This window comes from Lactuca sativa, chromosome 7 (genome assembly GCF_002870075.4).
Source record: "Lactuca sativa cultivar Salinas chromosome 7, Lsat_Salinas_v11, whole genome shotgun sequence".
NCBI classification, from domain to species: Eukaryota; Viridiplantae; Streptophyta; class Magnoliopsida; order Asterales; family Asteraceae; genus Lactuca; species Lactuca sativa.
The window spans coordinates 111,410,712-111,431,864 of record NC_056629.2 but is presented as its reverse complement, the minus strand read 5'-3'; the positions used below and the strand labels follow the sequence as shown (position 1 = coordinate 111,431,864).

Here is a 21,153-nt window from a genome sequence, read left to right as displayed (position 1 = left end):
ACTACTAAGTTTTGCATCACAACCTTTATCTTTTTAAATATGAATCATAATTTTCGTTGTTGCAAACCGTAAAACTTAAGAAGAAACATCTTAATTACAAAAATAAACAAAATCATTATGATCTACAACGTCTAACATCACAAATAAACGATCATATATGTTAACTGCCTAATTTGAGATGAAGTTAAGATGCTCTATATGACTTCTTGCAACTTGTGATGTTTATATAATAAAACTAAAGAGGTGAGCTCAGAACATGTTGATCTTAAGATCTTTGTAGTATCCTAAAATCCCACTATAGATCTTGCTTTGGATAATAATTATTGAGATCGAAATTGTTTTTGCCTTGTAAAATCTTAAAATCGTAAGATTTTAATCTTATTGTAACTATAGCTATATTAGGGATGAGCAAAAGGACCGAACCGGCCCGAATCGGATCGGAACCGAGAATCGGCTTCGGCCAAAATCAAGAACCGAATCGGCCCGACGGTTCTACCGGTTCCCGGTTCCTACTGGTTCTTGTCGTGTCTTCAAATGTTGGAACCGATCCTCGAAAAATAGCATCATACGGTTCCGGTTTTTGCCGGTTCTACCGGCTCCGGTTATATCGGTTCCGGTTCCCGATTCTAAAAATTCACAAAAATAACGTTCCGGTCCCGGCCCGACCGGTTCTATCGGGTTCCGGTACCGGTTCCGGCCAGTTCCCGATCCATATGCTCATCCCTAAGCTATATTTTGCAAATATAGAATTCAATCACGAGAGCAGAGAAAGAAAAACCAAAGACACTTTTTTCCGGATGTTGACAAATGCTGTTCCGCTGACCTATGCTCGTACTTTGTCCCTCTTCCGATCACTTAGCATTTTCTGTTCAGATTGGATCCAAAAATGGTGCGTCCTCCCTCTTCCTCTTCCCCACCCCCCCCCCCCCCCCCCCCCCCCCCACACACACACACACACACACACTCTTCCTTTCATCTCTCTCTCTCTCTCTCTCTCTCTCTCTCTCTCTCACACACACACACACACACACACAAAAAGCTAATTCACACTTTTATGGCGTAGACGACGAATAGTAGTCCGGGGGAGCCGAAGAAGCTGCAGCTCTATTCCTATTACAGGAGCTCTTGCTCTTTCCGTGTTCGTATCGCTTTAAACTTGAAAGGTTCGTTGATTATTGTACTTTTTCCGTACAGAGTACATTGTGTCGATTTTAATTCTTGAAGCTACCATAAGAAGAAAAAACATTAGCTAAATTGTTTCCTCGTTTTTGTCGTGGATTGCCAACAGGACTGGATTATGAATACAAAGCGGTTAATCTGCTTAAAGGAGAACAGCAAAGTCCTGGTAACAAACGCATTACTTAGCTTGAATCCTAATTAAACTAAATTTGTATGATATTATTGGTTGTTAATACTACTTTCATAAGGTTGCTTCTTTGCATATCTCCTATTCCAAGTTGTATTAGACTGAAAATATATAAATGGTGAAGAGTTGTATCTAGAGTAAAAGTTTTGAAGTCTGATTAGTTTACTACTCATATACATACCTATATCATTAATGTGCTCGAATATTAGAAAGGGGGCACTGATTCTGGAAAGGAGGGAGAGTAAGTTAGTTGCCTTCCATCCGAAGCTGCTTCGGTGGTCTTGTATTTATCCCCTTTGTTTCAATAACAGCTTTATATTTACACTTTTGAGGTCCAAGGCAGCAAGTCATAATTTTATGTTGTAAGGATAGTTTACTGTTACAGGACAATCGATAATTAAATTAGAATTATAAAAAGCATTTTGATGAGAAAAAATTATAGTAAAATTTTTACAAATAATTTGGAACTATATGTTTCACCTCAAAAGTAAAACTGAAAGGGAGTATAAGGTTTGTGTGGGAGAGGGTTCACATTATGGATTCTCATCACATCTTTGAAGTGATCATGCTATTTGGTAGTGGTAATTATGAAAACAAATTATAAGATAGAGTGAGAGAGCTGTGCCTAGTTGTTTTGTTGGACATAGCCAAATACATGTGCTAAGAACTCAACTCAATTAAGATTAACAAGAAACTCAGAGATAACAAAGATCAAACATAGAAAAACAATGTAAATAACTCCGAATATTACTTAATAACCACTAATAATCATTGTGGTTTCAAGAACAAAGAGACCCTAATGCTTCACTAGAAATTTGAGAGTTCTAGTTCTCTCCCAAAGGCATTAGGACCAGAAATATCACAAAAGTTGTATACTACCCTCATTTTCTCCACCCTCTTATAAGCTCTGTTGCAAAAAAAAAAAAAAAAAAAAAAACTTAAATTACCCCTCTACTAATAAGATACTATTTATTTGGCATAATTTCCCTATTACCCCTTCTGAAACACTTAGATTTAAGTTTGAGGTGTAGGCTATAGCAATACCCCGCCCCCAAAGAAGCATCTTGTCCTCAAGGTGGATAGAAATGGTGTATAGCATCCAAATTCTCCCATGCTCGTCTAGCCTCTCATTACTTACATCAGCATCTTTATTACTCGTCTATCTTTTCAATTGCCTGGTCAGCTTTCTCATTTGACTCTTCCAAGCCCTTTCAATGATCTCACTCTTCTTGGGTATGTCAGTTACATAATTTGGGACCATACTCATGTCTAGCCACTTCAACTGCACTATGTTTTATCAAATTTTCTGCATACTTGTGATCCATCCAGTTGCAATAATTGCATCCAACCCACATCCATATTCATCAGAACCCAATGTAATGCCACTTGTCTTCCTTCCAATTAACTGATTTAACTCAACAAGGAATTGAGTGAGCTTTTTGGAAATGCCTTGAAGTGAAAGACATGGAAAACTTTTCAAGGCTTCTGGTTGGTCGTGAGTTTCTTGAGGAACACAACTTTGACTTCTTCCCAATTCACCAACGGCTTTTGCTTGTTTCAATTGTTAGCTCGAGGGTCATACGTGCCACCTCAGCAAGATCTTCCTTGGTCTGAATTTCATCTCTCTACTGCTTCATCTTGCAAGGCTTTCTCTGAATCAGGCTCATTTCATTTGTGCAAACATGAGGATTATTTGAAATAGATTTCTCACTCCATGGAACAAACACTAATTTTCATCCTTCCTTTTCAATTCTAGCTTTCAAAGCCACCTGTGGTTCTTTGTATTTCAATGGCTTAATTGGATCCATATCACGTGTCCATTTTCAACAGATTGAAGCATCAAGGTGAGGCCATAGGAAGATGATCCGGTGTTGTTCTCGAGGAGTGAAGACGCACCTATGCTTACGATTAAAGTTTCAACTTTTTGGATATTTTCTTTACAGTCGACCTTTAATCTGAAGCTAAATTGAGGTTGAAGAAACTCATCTTCCATTCCACCATCAACAATAGATTACTTTCAAACAGAAAGTTTCTTAAAGATGAAGCAGGAGTTCCCAATAATGATTGATCAAGGAATCATAGGGCAAGCTTAGTTTTAAGGTCTAGAGGGTTATCAACTAGCAGCCAATTAAGGCATACCATATGGTTTTTCTATAAATCACCACCTTCTGTAGCAGGGTAATTCTCAACAACTCTAACAGGGTTTGAAAGCAGGGCAATTCTCAACAACTCTAGGTGAGCTGGAGTTTCACCCAACATATTTAGATATTCATTTAAGATTCACAGGCGCTCATATAAAACCAAATCCTAGCACTACTTGAGGGGATCACCTCCACTATAAACCCCATAAACATCGTTTGGAAAAACATGTGATGTTTGACCTAAAATGTTATCACCTCGAATATGTTCTGTTAAACTCCAATTACTAGCTACTGAATTGTGGACTTTGATGGGTGGATTTGGATGAAGAAAATGTGAAATCAGACATGGCTATCTTTGATTAAATCTCGCATGGGCTTAATTCCTTACTTATGAAGTTTAGCGTTAGATCCAGTTTCTATGAGCCCAAGGCCTGATTTCACCCCAATTGTATATTTTAAGCCTATTTTTGCGGAACTCTGAAAGTGTTTCTTTTGGTCCATCGTCTAAAGGAGCCTTCAACTGTGATCCAATAACGACACTAATTCGACGATACCTAATTCTAGTTCAGTGATGACATGAGACCCCGCCACAAACTGCTGCTTGTAGCCTTGTATGACGCTCCTCTCCTTGAAGATTGGAAACCGACGATGGATCTAGCCCTTCATCTCTTCCGAGTCTTGTATAGGCCGCTTTTGGTGCTCCCAATCATACCAAAGTAGGGCATCGTCTACACGAGCCTCCATTGCTGCTTCAAGGTGCTCCTCCTCCTTTAACCGAAAGAATGTGAAGTATTTCTCAGCTCTCATTATCCATTCCTTTGGTTGGATTCTATTGTAAAAAGGCATCTCTAGCTTTCTAAGTCACCTAGTAGCCCTTGTTGGACTTTGTTCATTCCATTGTTCTAAACTTTAATTTTTGGCAGTAGTGGTGGTGGGGAAAGTGTTGGTTGTGGTGTTGAAAGGCATGGCGGTGGTGGTGTTCAGCTGCTGCCTTGGTCGACTTTCTTCAAAACAGTGGAACGAACCATCTCAATCTTCTTCCTATTTTCTGTAGCCGTCTTTTTCATCTCTGTCATTTTTTCAACCAATAAAGACAGGCAACTGCTTTTTGATTTCAACCTTCAACCCTTCTACTGTATCTAACCGTTGATCAAGGGTCATTTTTCCGATACCAGGTTGACCTCCTTGCTTCTCTCACGGTATAATTCTCTTCTTGTGGAGCCCTAATTTGCTAAGAACTCTCCCTCTCAAATAAGATCAACAAGAAACTCACAGATAACAAAGATCAAATAGAGAAAACAATGTAAATAACTCAGAAATATTACTTGGGTGCTTTTTGTCTTTTCAGAGGCAAAAGATCTGCAGTCTGCGAACCACATCTGCAGATCTCTCTGCAGTAGAAGAGGTGGACCAAACGTCAACAATTTGTAAGAAGAAGATTGTTTCTTTTTTAACGTCTGTAGCCTGTTAAAATAAACTGGTTTTTAAAAGTTAAAAGAGTTTTTCAATATTGAAATTTAAATAGTTCTAATTTTACAATACTAAAAGGTTCCATCAAATTCAAATTCCTTATGATTTCAATTCATTAAGAGATTCCATATTGGAATCATACAGACCTTTTGTTACTTATTCATAGAGATCAACAAAATGATAAACTATTTATTTTATTTTTTGATTAATATTTTCCTTAGTAAAATTTCTTTTAAACTTATCATTTTTATGACTTTGTTATACATAGTTAAAAAATCTAGATCAAATTTTATGTAATAGTATAGCACTCTCATTTTTCATAACCACTTTTTATTTTATTTGTTTATTGTGACATTATATTATGATTAATGTGTATGCCTAAATTATTTTGTATTTTAATGACAATAGGATAATCAGGTTGTTTTTTCAAACAATGTGTTGTAATATAAAAAAATGAAAGTAAAATGGTATCAATCAACAAATATATTTGATATTTATTGTATTTCATTGTAGGTTAAATGGGGTATATTACAAAAAAAAGGTATCCGAACAAAAAATATTAATCAGTTTAATTGTTATATAAAAAGATATTAAGAGTAAAATGGTTTTCTTTTAGGTTAGAAAATGTCTGAAGAGGTTAGAAGCCTTTGGTCTGGTCCAAATTGCACCAAGAAGAGGACGCACATAATTTAGAGTAAATTACACGAATGGTCCCTATGGTTTGGGGTAATTTACGTGCTTGGTCCCTAACTTATTTTTTTAACTCGGAAGGTCCCTACTGTTTCTTTTTGTTACACATTTGGTCCCTGTATTACCTAAAAATACTATTTTTCCCATGATTTTTTAATTTATTTAAATAAACACACCCCCAACTCCACCTCCCTCACCTTACCTTACATACCCCACCATTTTTCTCTATTTAAATAATAGTCTTTTTAGGTAAGACAGGGACCAAACGTGCAACAAAAACAAACGGTAGGGACCAAGCGCGTAACAAAAAGAAACAGTAGGGACCTTCCGAGTTAAAAAAATAAGTTAGGGACCAAGTGCGCAAATTACCCCAAACCATAGGGACCATTCATGTAATTTACTCCATAATTTATGTCCGTGGTCTTCCAAAAAATAGTCTGCGAAGGCTAATGTCTCTATGTGGTTTCCGCAACGTTCACAAAGAAAGAGGCCAAGAAGATCTGTAATCAAAAAACAAACCCCACCTTAATAATCACTAATAATCAGTGTATTTTCAAGAACAGTGAGACACTAAAGCTTCACTAGAAATTTGAGAGTTTTAATTCTCTCCCAAAGGTGCTAAGACCAGAAATTTCACAAAAGATGGGTACTACCCTCTTATAAGCTCCGTTGCAAAAAACAAAATAAGTAAAATACCTGAATTACCCCTCTACTAATAAGATGCTATTTATTTAGCAGAATTTTCCATTTACCCCTTCTGAAATACTTAGATTTAAGTCTAAGGTATAGCAACATGCTTTAAGAAACTTGTAATGACTTTAGTTACTTAAGAGTAGAACTGAATCGTTGTTAATAGATAGTTCATCATGCTTTAATTTTTTTGTTTTTTGTTTTTTTTTTTTTTTTTTTTTTTAAATTTTTAATTGATTCCTATAAACTGTCTTTTAACATTAATCCGGTCTGTAATTTAGAGTTTTTAATGGTCAACCCTATTGGGTATGTGCCTGCGTTGGTGGATGGTGACATAGTACTTGCTGACTCTTTTGCGATCGTAATGGTGAGTTTTGGATTTTTCTTTACTGAGCTTTGCTTGAGTTATATTATATTATAAAAGCTTTTCTGTATCATTTCTCATAAATCATAATGCTTCTTTTACCTGTTTTACCATCATATTCTTCTTCTGCACAGTACCTTGAGGAGAAGTATCCTGAGCATCCTTTGTTACCTCGTGACCTTGAGAAAAAGGCAATTAATTACCAGGTAAACTCATTTGGCTTCTTGTTCTCTTGCCTTATTTCATTGGTGCGATCTTTATTAAAGACTAACCAAAGAGTGTCATCATTAGATCAAGCATGCAGTGTCCAACACCTAAGGTGCTTATTAGTCTGTTCACTGTCTATGTTCTTAGAATTATGACTTCTCAAGGCCTTCCTAATGGTCTCAAATAGATCATACGAGTAATACTTAAAGCCTTCATAAACCTTAATCAGTTAACTAGTAAACATATGTTTGTTGGTCTCATTGCTGTATAAGTTCTTTACTATCGACTTTCCATGATGGTTATAAGTTTTGGAGTTACATTGATTTGAGGCATAAAAAGTTCCATGCCATGGTTTGATTCTTCCAATTTGTCTATGTTGTACCCAAAGTTTCAAACCGTTTCATTCCCAAAATGACGTCGGAGCTGCCTAATCGAAGAGGTAAGAATTCTTCTATTATGTTGATTGCCTGTAACTGTAACAACATTCCTTTACACACCCCTCGCCCAACTTCATTGTCCCTAGGACCCATGCGAACACCGTATGGTTTGGTATCCTTAGCAAGTAATTCTAGTGTGCTTACACTTACCAGGTTGGATGAAATGAAACTGTGGGTGGCCTTGGGATCGATCAAAACCACCACCGGTTGTGACAAGATGCTTCCTAGGAGTCTCATGGTTTTAGGAGAAGACATACCAGCAACAAAATTAGGAGTTACCTCTATAGGATGGTTGATTTTCAGTTGTTCTTAGGGTGAGCTCCTCTTAGCTGGCTCCTGTCGAGGTTGTTCCCCATATCCTCTTCATCCACCAAAATCACGTTAATATGGGATTTGCATCTGTGGCCAGGATGCCACTTGTCATCACACTTATAACACAAGCCTCTTGATATCTTCTCAGTGATTTATTTGTGCTTTCAATCCCCACCAAAATTCCGCATAATGCTACTCATTTTCGTATTGGTTGAGAAATAAGGAGAAGAAAGTGTCGGAGTGTTACCCTGTGGCTATTTGATTTGCAGTTCGGATCCCTAAAGTCCCGAACCCGCTAGATTAAAGTGACATTTCTTGTCTTCAATCTGCTGGGATAAATCAGGCCAAATCAAACGGAACCCGCATTCTTAATTTTTTTTTTTAATCGCAAGCTTCAGTTCACTAAGGAAAGACCCCTTAGTGACCCGATTTGGAGATCTCCTTGATAAATGGCGAAGTATCTCCTCCTTGGATGGAGAATATACTCCGATGTACTTCCATTTTGTTCCGGAGACGACCATTGCTCATAGAGATCTCCTCCTTGGATGGAGCGAAATTTCTTGAGGAAAAGCTGCTTCATATCTTCCCACGTTGTCACCATCCTGTTTATTCGACCATCGATACCACGCTAGGGTATTTCCGCTCAAGCGCAACACCGCCACCTCTATTTTTTCCTCATTGATCAATTGATAAATGGCAAAGTATCTTCCATTGTTATTTGGATAACACTCCCTAAGAAAATCCCATAAACACCTTGGCCGGAACTACCACTCCCTGAGTCTCCAACACCCCTGTTGTTGTTCCCAGGGTTTCTAAGTGGAGTGATAAGCCCAAAGTTGAGCGTTTTTGGGTTCCCTCTTCCAGTTCCTGCATTCCCATCCGTTCTCTCAAGCAGCTTGGTCGGGGTAGATGTCATTTCTTCATGATTATGTGACAGGGAAGCACTGACCCATATAGACCCGATTCAGAAATGGGTCAACTTGATCCGATTGGAAACTCCAAATCCTTGACTGCATGCTTGTTTTTTTGTACCCACGTTTTTGTTCACAGTACGTTAATTTTATGTCCAGTTATTTTATTTTTAATTTGAACTTTTCAAAGTAGTTTGAATTTTCCATAAGTGTAGGACGAGGGTGGTAATGTTTGGTAGTTATTTTCTTGACAAAATTGCAAGAATGGTCCCTGTGGTATGTTGAAAAATGCCACTTTAGGCCAAACAGGTTCGGACTAGCACCAATGGTCCAAACAGTTTTATTTTGTTGCGAGTTTGGTCCATTATGGTTTTAAACGACGACTTTGCCCTTTGCATATTGTTTTTTCAATTTTTTTACAAAATAAATAAAAAAAGAAAATAAAAAAGAAAAGAAAAATGCTTTCTCTCTCTCTCTCTCTCTCTTCTCTCTCTCTCTCTCTCTCTCTCTCGTCACCTCTCTTTCTCTCTCTGTTAGGGAAACACACACACACAATAACACCCTAACTGCAACCACTATCCGCCTTCACCGCCGCCCTCACCAACCTCCGACGTCGTCTTCCTTTCTTCTGTTAACTCTTGGCCGCCACCACGACTATGCAACCTTTGAACCTGATCTGATTCCCTTCTGATCCGAAACTAGGCACCATCGTTGGAGAAGGGGAGAGACAAAGTTTGGGTTTAAAGAGGCGATGATGGCAGCTGGAACGAGGGGGTTTCGATGTAGGCTTTGCAGAGGTGAAGTCGTCATCGGAGCAGAGGACATAGAGGACAATCCATATGAAAACCCTAGCTGCCAACGTAAGGATTTGAGCGATGTTGTTGGGTTTGAGCGTCTCTCTCCTTTCTTGCTTCACCCCTTCACCACAAACAGATCTTCGGACCTCCCTTCTCGTCTAGTTGTTGGAATTCCGTTTCATCGATCAGAGGCATCAAAACTACCAAGGGTTTCACCACGAAGGGCGGTGCCGATAGGAGGCAGAAGAACGATTAGGGTTTTATAGGAGAAGACGGTGATACGAGGCAGAAGATCGATCTACGTTTGTGAAGGTTTGAAGTGATAACGGACCAAGCAAAGTTTGTAGCTCCGATCTCCGATCAACATTTCTGTCTCTTCGTCTCCCACTTGAAGTGATAGAAAATATATGGGTTTTGTATGTGTTCTTGTTTTTTAAGTTTATGATTTTTTAGTGTGTGTGTTCAAATTTCTTGATTGTCTATGTGTTCATGTATGTTAAATTTCAGATTTTTTTGTATTCATGTATGTTAGAAAATCTGGAGAAAGACTGTGGGTTCATCAGGAGAGAGAGAGAGAGAGAGAGAGAGAGAGAGAGAGAGAGAGAGAGAGAGGCGGTGGTTTCCGGCATGTGAAAGTGGTGGTTGTTCATATTTTTTCGGCAGGTGATGGTGGGAGAGAGAGGTATTGACCGGTGGTGGCAGTGTTTACCGAAAAGTCGAGGGTGGTGGTGGTGGTAACCGGTTGTGCTGCTAGTGGTTGACTAGTGGAGGGGAATAGAAGGGAGACATGTATTTTTTATTTTCTTTTAATTATAAAAGTATTTAAATAAATAAAAAAAAAACTGAAAAAGCAAATACCAAGGGCAAAATAGTCATTATAAAAAAGTTTAAAGTGAATTGGACCAAAGTGGCAAAAAAAATGAAAACATTCTAAGTAGCAATTTCGACCTAACCACAGGGATCATTCTTGTAATTTTGTCTATTTTCTTTTCACATTATGTATTGGGAATTTGAGAAAATGAAGACGGACTTGAATTTCCTAAAATTTAACATCCTCTTTATCCAGAGAGTGTTTGTTTTTTTCCATTGCTATCCTAGTTATTTGGCAGGGATTAGGAGGTGAACTTGGAAGACTAATTTGGAAATCTCGTGGTGCGACTGTATCGGGAATTTGAGTTAGATTTCTGCCCTTCAGAACTTTCGAGTGGTGTGACTGTATCTCGCAGACGTCATTGTATTATATTGTATCCAACTAGCGGGTAAAGCTGATCCTTTTTTAAGTTGTTGGTCATCATTATGTCTCATCTCTTATTGCATGACATCCATTCTCAACTTCATCTCTTCTATATCCCCACCATGGGACTGGAGTTGAATCCGCATAATTCCAACTTGCTCCTCCACCTTTTTGATAGTGGCGGCATCCCTAGTTGCATCCTTTGCTGCTCCTCCCATGAGCTCTGATACCAATTGATAAGTCTTTTCTCACTATTAGAATGAGAATACAATCCATAAATGAGAAATAAAAAGGATAGCTCATATATTGATAAAACTCCCAACCATTTGAGAGGAATGGGTCTCTCCTAGGAAAAGTTCCTTTCACAAAATTCTAAGCGGCCTTCTCTAGAAAGACAAAAAGACTAAATACCAAAACAAAGGTGCCAGCTCACCTGGGCCGACCAAAAAGAAAGCTCCCCACAAAAGACCAACAACATGGGTGGAACACTAACACTAACGGATTAAACCACAGGAGCCAATTAAAGACAAAAGACAAAAGCTCCATAAATATTGATAGACTCTAAAATTAAAGATGAGCTGGACTAATGGGCTCTTCTTTGGCTGCTTGGACCTCTTGCTATAAACATAGTGTATTGGGGGTTTATCATTACCTGATGCAGCAACATTAATTTACATACTGTTACTCTTGTTATTGAGATTCCGGAGGAGCAGAAACCAATATTCAGGTAGAAAAGAAACAGTGAGGAGTAGGTAAATGATGATCAAATAATTTTTTGGCTCTTTATTCCAATTTAACAATGGCATTTTCTGGTGAGTAAGGATGAAGAAGATTAAAGAGAGATGTTTTTATAATTTAGTTTTAGATATAACGCAGGCTGTGTGACTTAACACTCCACTACAACCAACACAACCTTATTGTCTCTGGTTTATAGTCGCATCATCTTTGTGTGACTTAACACTCATCTACTTTTATTAAATACGCAGGCTGCAAATATCGTTTCCGCGAGCATACAACCTCTTCAAAATTTAGATGTTTTGGTGAGTAACAACTTTCTCAGTAACATTTTTCTGTTACATATAATTTATTAAACCAACTTGCAGAAGTACATCGAGGAAAAGGTTGGTCCGGATGCAAAGCTTCCATGGGTACAGAAGCATATCAGTAAAGGCTTTACAGGTACATTCCAACATCACTTTCTTTGCCACACTAATCACAAAACTAGACTAGATTTGAAAGAACCAAAAATAAAATTAAGGGTTAACTGCTAGAAATATCAACGTACTTCCATTTATTTGTGTATTATACTGATTACTGTCCAAGTTTCATTTCTTTGTATTACGCATTATACTTTCATTATCTTTCTTGTTAAGGCATTGTACTCTGGTAATAGCATTATACTCTATTTTTTTTATTAGGATGTTTTTGTATACTTTGGAAAATCTATTCAGTAATTGCAGTGAAAATTGATTTGTATTCAGATAATGTGCTATATAATTGGGTATATTTTCAAATTACAATGCAAGAAGAAATCAAAGTAGGATGCTAGTATAATAATCAGTTTTCAGTGAAAGTAAGTTTCTATTTCTTTCATACAACCCTAAATAACTACAACGAATGTGATTTAAATGGACACTAAAGTATTTAGAATTGAGATTTCCTATATTATAAAAATGATGCCAACTTCATCTAGGCTTTGTTTGGCAGACTAGCTGAAAAGCTAGTTGGTAGCTGAAAGATGAAAAACTAGCTGCTAGCTGATACAAAGGTTCTTGTTCGGCATGGAGCCTTTGGGAGCATTTGAGAGCTTCTAGCTTTTAGCGTTTGACAAACACCCCATTTTGAACAGAAAGCCTTGTTTGGCACTACAAGCTTCTAGCGTTAAAACGCTTCAAATCCAAATGCTACTTCATGTAGCGTTTATACAAGCTACCCGCTACCAGCTAGAACTAGCTGAAAACGACCAAAATGATGTTTGGTAAAACTAACAGATAAGCTAGCTGAAATATGTAAAATGAAATAAATGGTTTATTTGGAATTATTTAAAAAAAGCTCGATAAGCTCTTTGCCTTTAAAAAGCTAAGCTTATAAGCTACTTTTTGGTTTGACAAACATGACTACCTAAGAGCATCTCCAATAGGAGCTTTTTTTAAAAGCTTATTACTTTTCATTTATTGACATTGAGCACTTATTATCATTGGAGTATATAGCTTTTTTGCTTATTTTTAATGACCACTCAATATACATCGAGTGGTCAATATAGTTTAATCCTTTATACATTCAACTCCCTCATCTAAGAAACTCATATTTTATTTTACCACTTAAGTATATTTTAGTTTTTAATTTATTTATTTATTACTAGTTAACTAATTCTATCAAATATTTAATGATATTTTATTTATGAAATATAAATTTATAATGATAAATCTTTACTAAAATAGTTTGTATTAAAATATAATGCGTGTTTTAGAAATGACCGACTAAATGGAAGGGATTATGTAGAACATTTTGAATAGATAAGGATAGATTAGTTAAATTTAAAGAAAAATTATTGGAAGAGGTTAACCATTGGAGATGTCATTTAATTAGAGGTTAAATAATGGAATGAAGAGGTATCAATAATATTAAATCATAGTAAAGGTTAACCATTGGAGATGCTCTAAGAAAGCTCAAAAGATAGCTTATAAGGTATTTGTGGCGTGCCAAACATAGCCTTAGTTGTGGCTAATCAAACCGTGTGTTTATTATTGATTATCTCAAAGATACGATACATATGAACCTAATATATATAGGTTAGATAAATACAATTAGGTACCCTCTAATTTAAGTAAAATACAATGCAACATATAAACTTAGTCTGACATTCCCCCGCAAGCTAAGGACGGGGAACGACCTGTAGCTTGGATCGTAAAAAGAGAAATCTTTGAGAGGAAAGCGGTTTGGTAAAAACATCAGCGATCTGATCAGCAGTAGAAATGAACTGAACACATAATTGACCAGAAGCCACACGTTCACGAACAAAGTGAAAATCCACTTCAACATGTTTGGTGCGAGCATGAAAAACCGGATAAGCAGCTAGATAGGTAGCACCAAGATTGTCACACCAAAGTGTAGGACGTTGAACTGAAACTCCCAATTCATTGAGAAGAGCTTTCAACCAGACTAATTCAGCCACCGTATCTGCAAGGGCTTTGTACTCCGACTCGGTTGAAGATCTTGAGACGGTACGCTGTTTTCGGGCAGTCCATGAGATCAAGTTTGATCCCAAATATATAGCAAATCCTCCTGTGGAACGTCGATCACCTGCCCAGTCTGAATCCGAGAAGGCATGTAAAGAATCAAATGTAGAGTGTTGCCAATGAACATCCGTAAAGGCTTGGAGAGAGGAACCCGAATCATGCCTAATGAGAAGTCCAAAATCAGTCGTGCCCTGTAAGTACCGCAAGATACGTTTGACAGTGGACCAATGGTTTTCGGTAGGAGCATGCATGAATTGACACACTTTGTTGACGGCATAAGCAATGTCAGGACGAGAGATACTAGCATACTGAAGAGCTCCAACGAGTTGTCTATAGATAGTCGGATCAGGCAAGAGAGGACTGTCACCAATAGATAAGACCTGAGTGGTGGTCATTGGAGATTGGACCGGTTTGCAATCCTTGAGACCCGAACGATGAAGAATATCCAAAATATACTTCCGTTGGGACAATATGAGGTTAGAATTACGAGAAACAACCTCAATGCCCAAGAAGTAATGCAGTTGACCAAGGTCTTTAATGGAAAAAGTGGAACCCAACTGTTGAATGAGGTGAGCAATCATCGCATCATCATTACCAGTAATAATGATATTATCCACGTAGACTAGAATGTAAATTCGAGTCCGACCTGTTTTCAGAATAAATAAAGATGGGTCAGTGTGAGACCCCGAAAAACCAAAGCGATGCAACACAGTGGACAAGCGTTGAAACCAAGCTCGTGGAGCTTGCTTGAGACCATACAAAGACTTGTGAAGAAGGCACACATGACCAGGTTTAGAAGGATCAACAAATCCTTGTGGCTGCCGAATGTAAACGGTTTCTTTTAAGTCACCATGCAAAAATGCATTTTGAACATCCAATTGCCTGATTGACCATTTATGAGTTACAGCAAGAGAGAGGACAACCCGAATTGTGGTGGCTTTGATCACAGGACTAAAAGTTTCATGATAGTCAACACCCGCTTGTTGTTTGAAACCCTTTGCTACAAGTCGTGCTTTGTAGCGAGAAATATTGCCCTTGGGGTCTCGCTTAAGTTTATAAACCCATTTGGAATCTATGATGTTGGCATGAGGAACTGGAGGGACAAGAGTCCAAGTACCATTTTTGATAAGAGCAGTGTATTCCTCTGACATGGCATTCCGCCATTCCTGAGATTTGCTCGCAACCAAAAATGAGGTAGGTTCGGTAATAGAAGCAGTAGCATGATATGCCGAGGGGCTATAAGGTGTAGTCCGTTTCGGGTTGGGGCGTAAATGTGGGGGACAGGTGCGTGGAGGAGGAGGTGGCGTGGCATCAGGAGAGGTATCAAACGACTCAGTCGAGGTAGTTTCTGTGGTGATAGGTGGCGATGCTGCCAAAGGAGTAGTTATAGGAGATGCAAGAGGTGTGGTTGGAGGTGAGTCGTCAATAGTAGTAGTAGAAGTAGGATCGGGTATAAAACTTGGGAGAGATGAAACATACGTAGCGGCAGGAGTGGTACTAGGAGGAGGTGGGCGTTTAAACGGAAAAACATTCTCATTAAATCGAACATGGCGAGCAATGTAGATTCGATCCGTAGAGGTGTCAAGGCATCGGTAACCATGGTGTAGTGGGCTATAACCAAGAAATGTACAAGGAGCAGAGCGGAAATCCATTTTGTATTTATTGTACGGGCGAAGGTGTGGAAAACATTCACATCCAAAAACCCGAAGAAAGGTGTAGTCAGGTTTTCGACTGAAGACATGTTGGTAAGGTGATCTATTGGATGAGGTTCGAGATGGTAAGCGATTGATAAGATACACGGCTGTCTCAAAAGCAAACTGCCAAAATCGTTGGGGAAGATTGGCATGAGCAAGGAGAGTAAGGCCAGTTTCAACCACGTGACGATGACGTCGCTCAACAAAACCATTTTGCTCGCTGGTATGAGGGCATGAGCGACGATGAATGATTCCAAGTGATGAGAAAAAGGAAGATAGATTGCGAAATTCCCCTCCCCAGTCGGTTTGAACACTTTTGAGTTTGGTATTGAATTGTCGTTCTACCATCTTGACAAAGTTGGTGAAAGTTTGAAAAACATCAGATTTATGTGTCAATGGGAAAAACCACATATAGCGAGAGTGATGATCAACACAAAGTAAAAAGAACCGACAACCATCAAATGATAAAGTAGGTGAGGGACCCCAAACATCACAATAAATTAAGTCTAAAATATTATTGCTTCGAAAAGATGAACTAGGTAAAGAAAGTTTGGAAGATTTCCCTAACTGACAAGCAGAACATAAATCTAAACAATGTTTTGTAGAAACAGGAAGCGAATAACTAGAAACAATAGTGTCAAAAACACGTTGATGTGGATGACCAAGGCGGTGGTGCCAGATTCTTGAGGAAGCTTTAGTTGCTGTGAGAGCCAACTTTGTTAAAGACTTGAAACTTGGAAGACGAAGCGAGTAGAGACCGTTATTACTTGGTCCCGTGAGAAGAGTGGTGCGAGTACGTTCGTCCTTCACAACAAAGAAAGAGGAGTGAAATTCAAAGAAAACATTGTTGTCTTGACAAAATTGTTGAACAGATAAGAGATTTTTCTTGACATCAGGAACATGAAGAATATTGGAAAGATTAAAGGTTTTATTAGATGAATAACATTTTGAGGATCCAATATGAAGAATAGGAAGAGAGTTACCATCACTAACATGAAGAGAATCAGGACCACGATAGAACTCGGAGGTGTCAAGGTTGGACAGATCTGGTGTGGTGTGGGAGTTTGCACCTGTGTCAGGGAACCAAGTAGTGCCGGAAGTAGAGACATTGTCAGCAAAGGTTGCGAAATTTGCCTGCAAATTCGGTTTTGACGAGTTACTTGCATCTTGGTTATTTGGACACTGGGATGGAAGATGGCCAATACCACAACGGTTGCAATGACCAAATACAGTGTTTTGTGTGGAGGCCCAAGAGAATTTCCTGGAGGGACCTGAGTTGGCACCATGAGATCGATTCTGAAAATTCCAACGCGAATTATTCCCACCCGAGTTTCCTCGACGATTTCCTCTGTAGTTGTTGTTTGGGGTCCGTGAGGCATAGAAAGCTTGAGAAGTTGCACTTTGTGGAGCAATCGGATTAAGTTGGAAGCCAAGCTGGGACGCCATGCTTTGTAGAGACTGAAGTTGGCTTTGAAAATTGTTAATGTTGAGTGATGTTTCTGTTGAAGCAGCAAACACGTGTGGCTGTGATGCAGGGGCAGCAGTAAGATTTTTATTTATCATATAATCATGATCACTCAAAAGGGCATGTAGCTCAATGAAGGTAACAGGTGGGTGACGAGCTAAGAGGGTAGACTTGAGTCCGTTATACTCTTCACGTAGCCCAGAAATAACAAGAAGAACCAGATCCTTGTCTTTAACAGGTTCACCAATATTAGCAAGTGCAGTAGCATATTCTTGTGCACGTGCAAGATAGGCAAGAGGAGTTTCATCTCCTTTCATGGTGAGTTTTAGCAACTGGGTTTTTAATGTATACTCTCTTGAAGAATTGGTTGGGGCATAAACACGTTCTAATTGTAGCCATAGATCTCGTGAGGTAGTACCCTGAACATGCTGGAAGGAAGCCTCTGAGATGGTAGAGATGATTATCATACAGACATGAGCATCATTAGAAATCCAACGAGAGTAACTAGGATTGTATGTAATTGTCTCTCCTGTGCCGACTTTGGGCTCAGGGCATGGTATTGTACCATCGACATAACCGAACAGATTGTTGGAGACGAGAAAGGGTTTTAGCATGGCCTTCCAATACCCATAGTTTGTGGGTGTGAGGGTAAAAGCGAATTTATGAGAATTATGAGAAGTTTTCTCCTGTATAGTGAAAGCAGCAATGGTCGCCATGAAGTTTCTTGACAGATCGGTGATTAGGGTTTATCTTGCGTAAGAGGCTGTTGTGAGGATACCGCCAATAAGGTAAAGATTAACTTGGCTCTGATACCAAATCAAACCGTGTGTTTATTATTGATTATCTCAAAGATACGATACATATGAACCTAATATATATAGGTTAGATAAATACAATTAGGTACCCTCTAATTTAAGTAAAATACAATGCAACACATAAACTTAGTCTAACATGGCTAGATAACCTGGTATCATCTTCGTTTGCTTCATCCTGTTGACTTTTAAGAAGCCTAATTAACTTTATAGAAAATCACTTGTCTTCATATTGGAAGTGACTGAATAAACTTTCCCATGGTATCCCCACTAAGGAATTCATATATTCTCTCTCTCTCTCTCTCTCTCTCTCTCTCTCTCTCTCCACACACACACACACAAAACAAGTGAAATGTAATTTTATGATCATGTGAAAGATTTCCTGTTCTTTTGGGCATGTTACTCGGGACACGAGACAGATATGTACTGCACTTGTGGTGCATTGGGCTGGGGCTAAGAAAAAAGAAAGGCGGGAGAGGGACATGTTCTCAATCTTGTGTCTGTGCAAATGATGCGAATAGTCTCCTTATCCTAATCATGGCCTTCCAATCCTGTATATCCTTAATAATAATAAGAAGAGATCCATTACACCACAAGAGGGAGAATACAAAATATTATGTTCTAGTGAGCAAGATCCATTACATTTAGTAATGTTAATCTATTGCTGTGACTTGTGAGTTGTGATGTGAGCATCCCAAAAGAGACACAGCACCAATGAACCTCTTCAATGGCTCTTGTAAGCTGCTAAGCAAGAGTAGAGTTGAATGAGGAGTGGGCCCACCCCATACTAGTCTGTCTGGTCAAACTTTTCAATGCAATATAGAGGCTAACTCTGTTCAAATTGCAGGAAATGTCAACGTACTTTCTTGTTTTTTCCATTATGGGGCAATTTGATTTATTATTTGTACCCATAATACCAGTGCCTGTATTAGTATTAATAGCAAAGTTTACCCCATTATTAGTTTAAAGTTGTTCAAATGATTGAGCAAATTGTAAAACTTATCTTACTATGCAATGCATGCTACAAATCTTAATTTCAGCTGTGATTATAACCTTGCAGCACTTGAGAAGTTACTAAAAGATCATGCGGGAAAATATGCCACAGGAGATGATGTTTTCTTGGTATTGTTTCCTTCCTATCCGATATCCATATTGCATGCCATTCATATCTAGAATCTAAATCATGCATACTCAACTCTAAGTAAGAAGACAGTCTAGTTTCTTCATCTTTCCCTATTTAAACCTAAATATTAATTGCTATTTGCTAATGCCATAACTATAACATAAATAGGTTTGATCTGAATACGTGATGTACATTTCTGTCAATCCCAATTGTCCATCATATTCAGGTGGAATCATAATTCCTTCAAATTCTAAATAACTTTAAAATAAATAATATTTTAAAAATTTATTATAAATTCATTGCAGGCCAGATTCCAAACATCCCGCTTAGTTTGGGTGGTTGCTCAACAAACAGAACAAATTTTGAAAAATGTCACGTGATTTGATGCAAATAAATAATTTGCTAGCTGTTACTGTAGACATCCCATTTAATATGAGTGTTTTTCAAAGTTGTCCTGTTAACTTTTTGCAGGCTGATGTATTTCTGGCACCACAAATCCATGGTTCAATACAAAGGTTTAACCTTGATATGGTAGGATCTCCCTTTGATATGCTGCAAATTATATAGGGTTAAGTGCAAGAAATAGCAACATACATTCATTAATACTTCCCGTCTCGATCTGCAAATTATATAATTATTGGGCAGATTTTTTCAAGTGTAATGATAATGCCTAATAAGAAAAGAATTGAAAGTTTTCAATGTAAAATGCCTTAATAGGAATTAAAAAAATGGAAGTAGGATGCTGTTTCTTGCATATATTAGCTGGTAGCAAATGTTGTTAATGTAAGTTTGGATTTGGTTAGAGAAAATTGTAAGAGTTGTAATTGAATTGGTTGGCACTTGGCACAGACAGCATTCCCTCTTTTGGCTAGGCTGCATGAGGCATACCTGCAGCTACCTGCTTTCCAAGATGCTATGCCTGAAAACCAGCCAGACTTCCCTGCTGCTCAATCAGGTAATTTCAATGGGTTTATCTCCATCAAATCTTTTCATTTCATATTCCATTATCTATCTCTATCAACCGCATCCACTAAATAAATTTATCAAAATTCCGACACCAAGTGCTTTCTGGATAATTGAGTTCCAAACATTTACGAAAACGCACTTGGGTTGGGGATATAAACTAATGAGGGAAAATTTGTAAAACTTAATATTTAATCAATGGGAAAAGCCTCCTTATTTTCTCCCTTATGATGTTTTGTTTTTTCTGCACTAAGTAAGTCGCTCAAAAAGAAACGCTCATACGGTCGTGTGTATAGCTTTCTTTTTGACTTGATCAAGTCGAGGGGGACAGGACTCTGGCTTAGTAGGGTATGAAAGCTATAGCCTATACATGGGTGCTGTGCTTTATTTTGTCAGATAAATGACCCTTTCTCTAACTATATATATATATATATATATATATATATATATATATATATATATATATATATATATATATATATATATATATATATATATATATATATATATATATTGGTCAAATAGTATTTTACGTTATTTATCCAGCCACTTGAATGGTATGTTTGTAATTCAAATGAGTTGATTATCCCTTCTTATTTCGTTCATTTCACTTGCAGGAAGTGTTTAGATGAATGCAAAAGACATGCTATGCTATATACAGTTACTAAAGTCTAAAAGTATAAATAATTGCTCAACTGTATTATGAGCAGCATTATGATATCAGTGTGATGCTAATAATGAATGAAATGAATGTATGGTGTTTTACTTTTGTGTTAAGTTCCCCTCTACTCAACTTCATTTTGTAAAGTGCTATGTGTAAACATGGGGGATTTTGAATGATAATGCTTCCACAACAAAGAATCACTCACTTACACCTGGTTGTTTAAACCAAAGAACAAGACGCTCTTGTATTGTTATTGAGACAAAAATTGCAACTTTTCTGTTCCCCACCAAAAGATGAGACATATATCATTGTCTGCAAAATACTCCACAATAAATTTCAAGTTCTTAACAGCACAATAATTTCTTTCAAACCATGTGACTCCGACCACAACCAAAAATAGTATCAACCACAACAAAATACTAACTCCTTCAGAATAATCAAGCATGTTTCATATGTTGAAGTAAGTTTTGTTAGACCCCGAGGATGTACACCCCAACCTCACTCGACCATGGGTTGACATGGCCTACGGTGACCATGGTAACCCTCACCCAACCCTAAATTCACCTTATGGTAT

The 21,153-nt window shown here is 37.9% G+C and overlaps 1 protein-coding gene across 1 annotated transcript; it reads left to right on the top strand.

The window, feature by feature from the left end:
* The first annotated feature begins 757 nt into the window (after window positions 1-757).
* LOC111916484 (glutathione S-transferase zeta class) lies at window positions 758-20,787 on the top strand. Its single transcript, XM_052765249.1, has 11 exons — window positions 758-889; window positions 1,064-1,163; window positions 1,289-1,345; window positions 6,639-6,724; window positions 6,856-6,927; window positions 11,606-11,659; window positions 11,723-11,798; window positions 18,890-18,951; window positions 19,424-19,483; window positions 19,802-19,907; window positions 20,533-20,787. Exons 1-11 carry the CDS (start codon window positions 887-889, stop codon window positions 20,541-20,543), a joined length of 687 nt encoding a protein of 228 aa, XP_052621209.1. The 5' UTR covers window positions 758-886; the 3' UTR covers window positions 20,544-20,787.
* Window positions 20,788-21,153: the final 366 nt, after the last annotated feature.

What these genes read in the sequence shown, in the direction of transcription:
- LOC111916484 (XM_052765249.1), top strand. An exon ending in ACTCTTTTGCGATCGTAATG is followed by an intron (nt 6,725 to 6,855) that starts GTGAGTTTTGGA and finishes TCTTCTGCACAG; the next exon opens with TACCTTGAGGAGAAGTATCC. An exon ending in TTCAAAATTTAGATGTTTTG is followed by an intron (nt 11,660 to 11,722) that starts GTGAGTAACAAC and finishes ACCAACTTGCAG; the next exon opens with AAGTACATCGAGGAAAAGGT.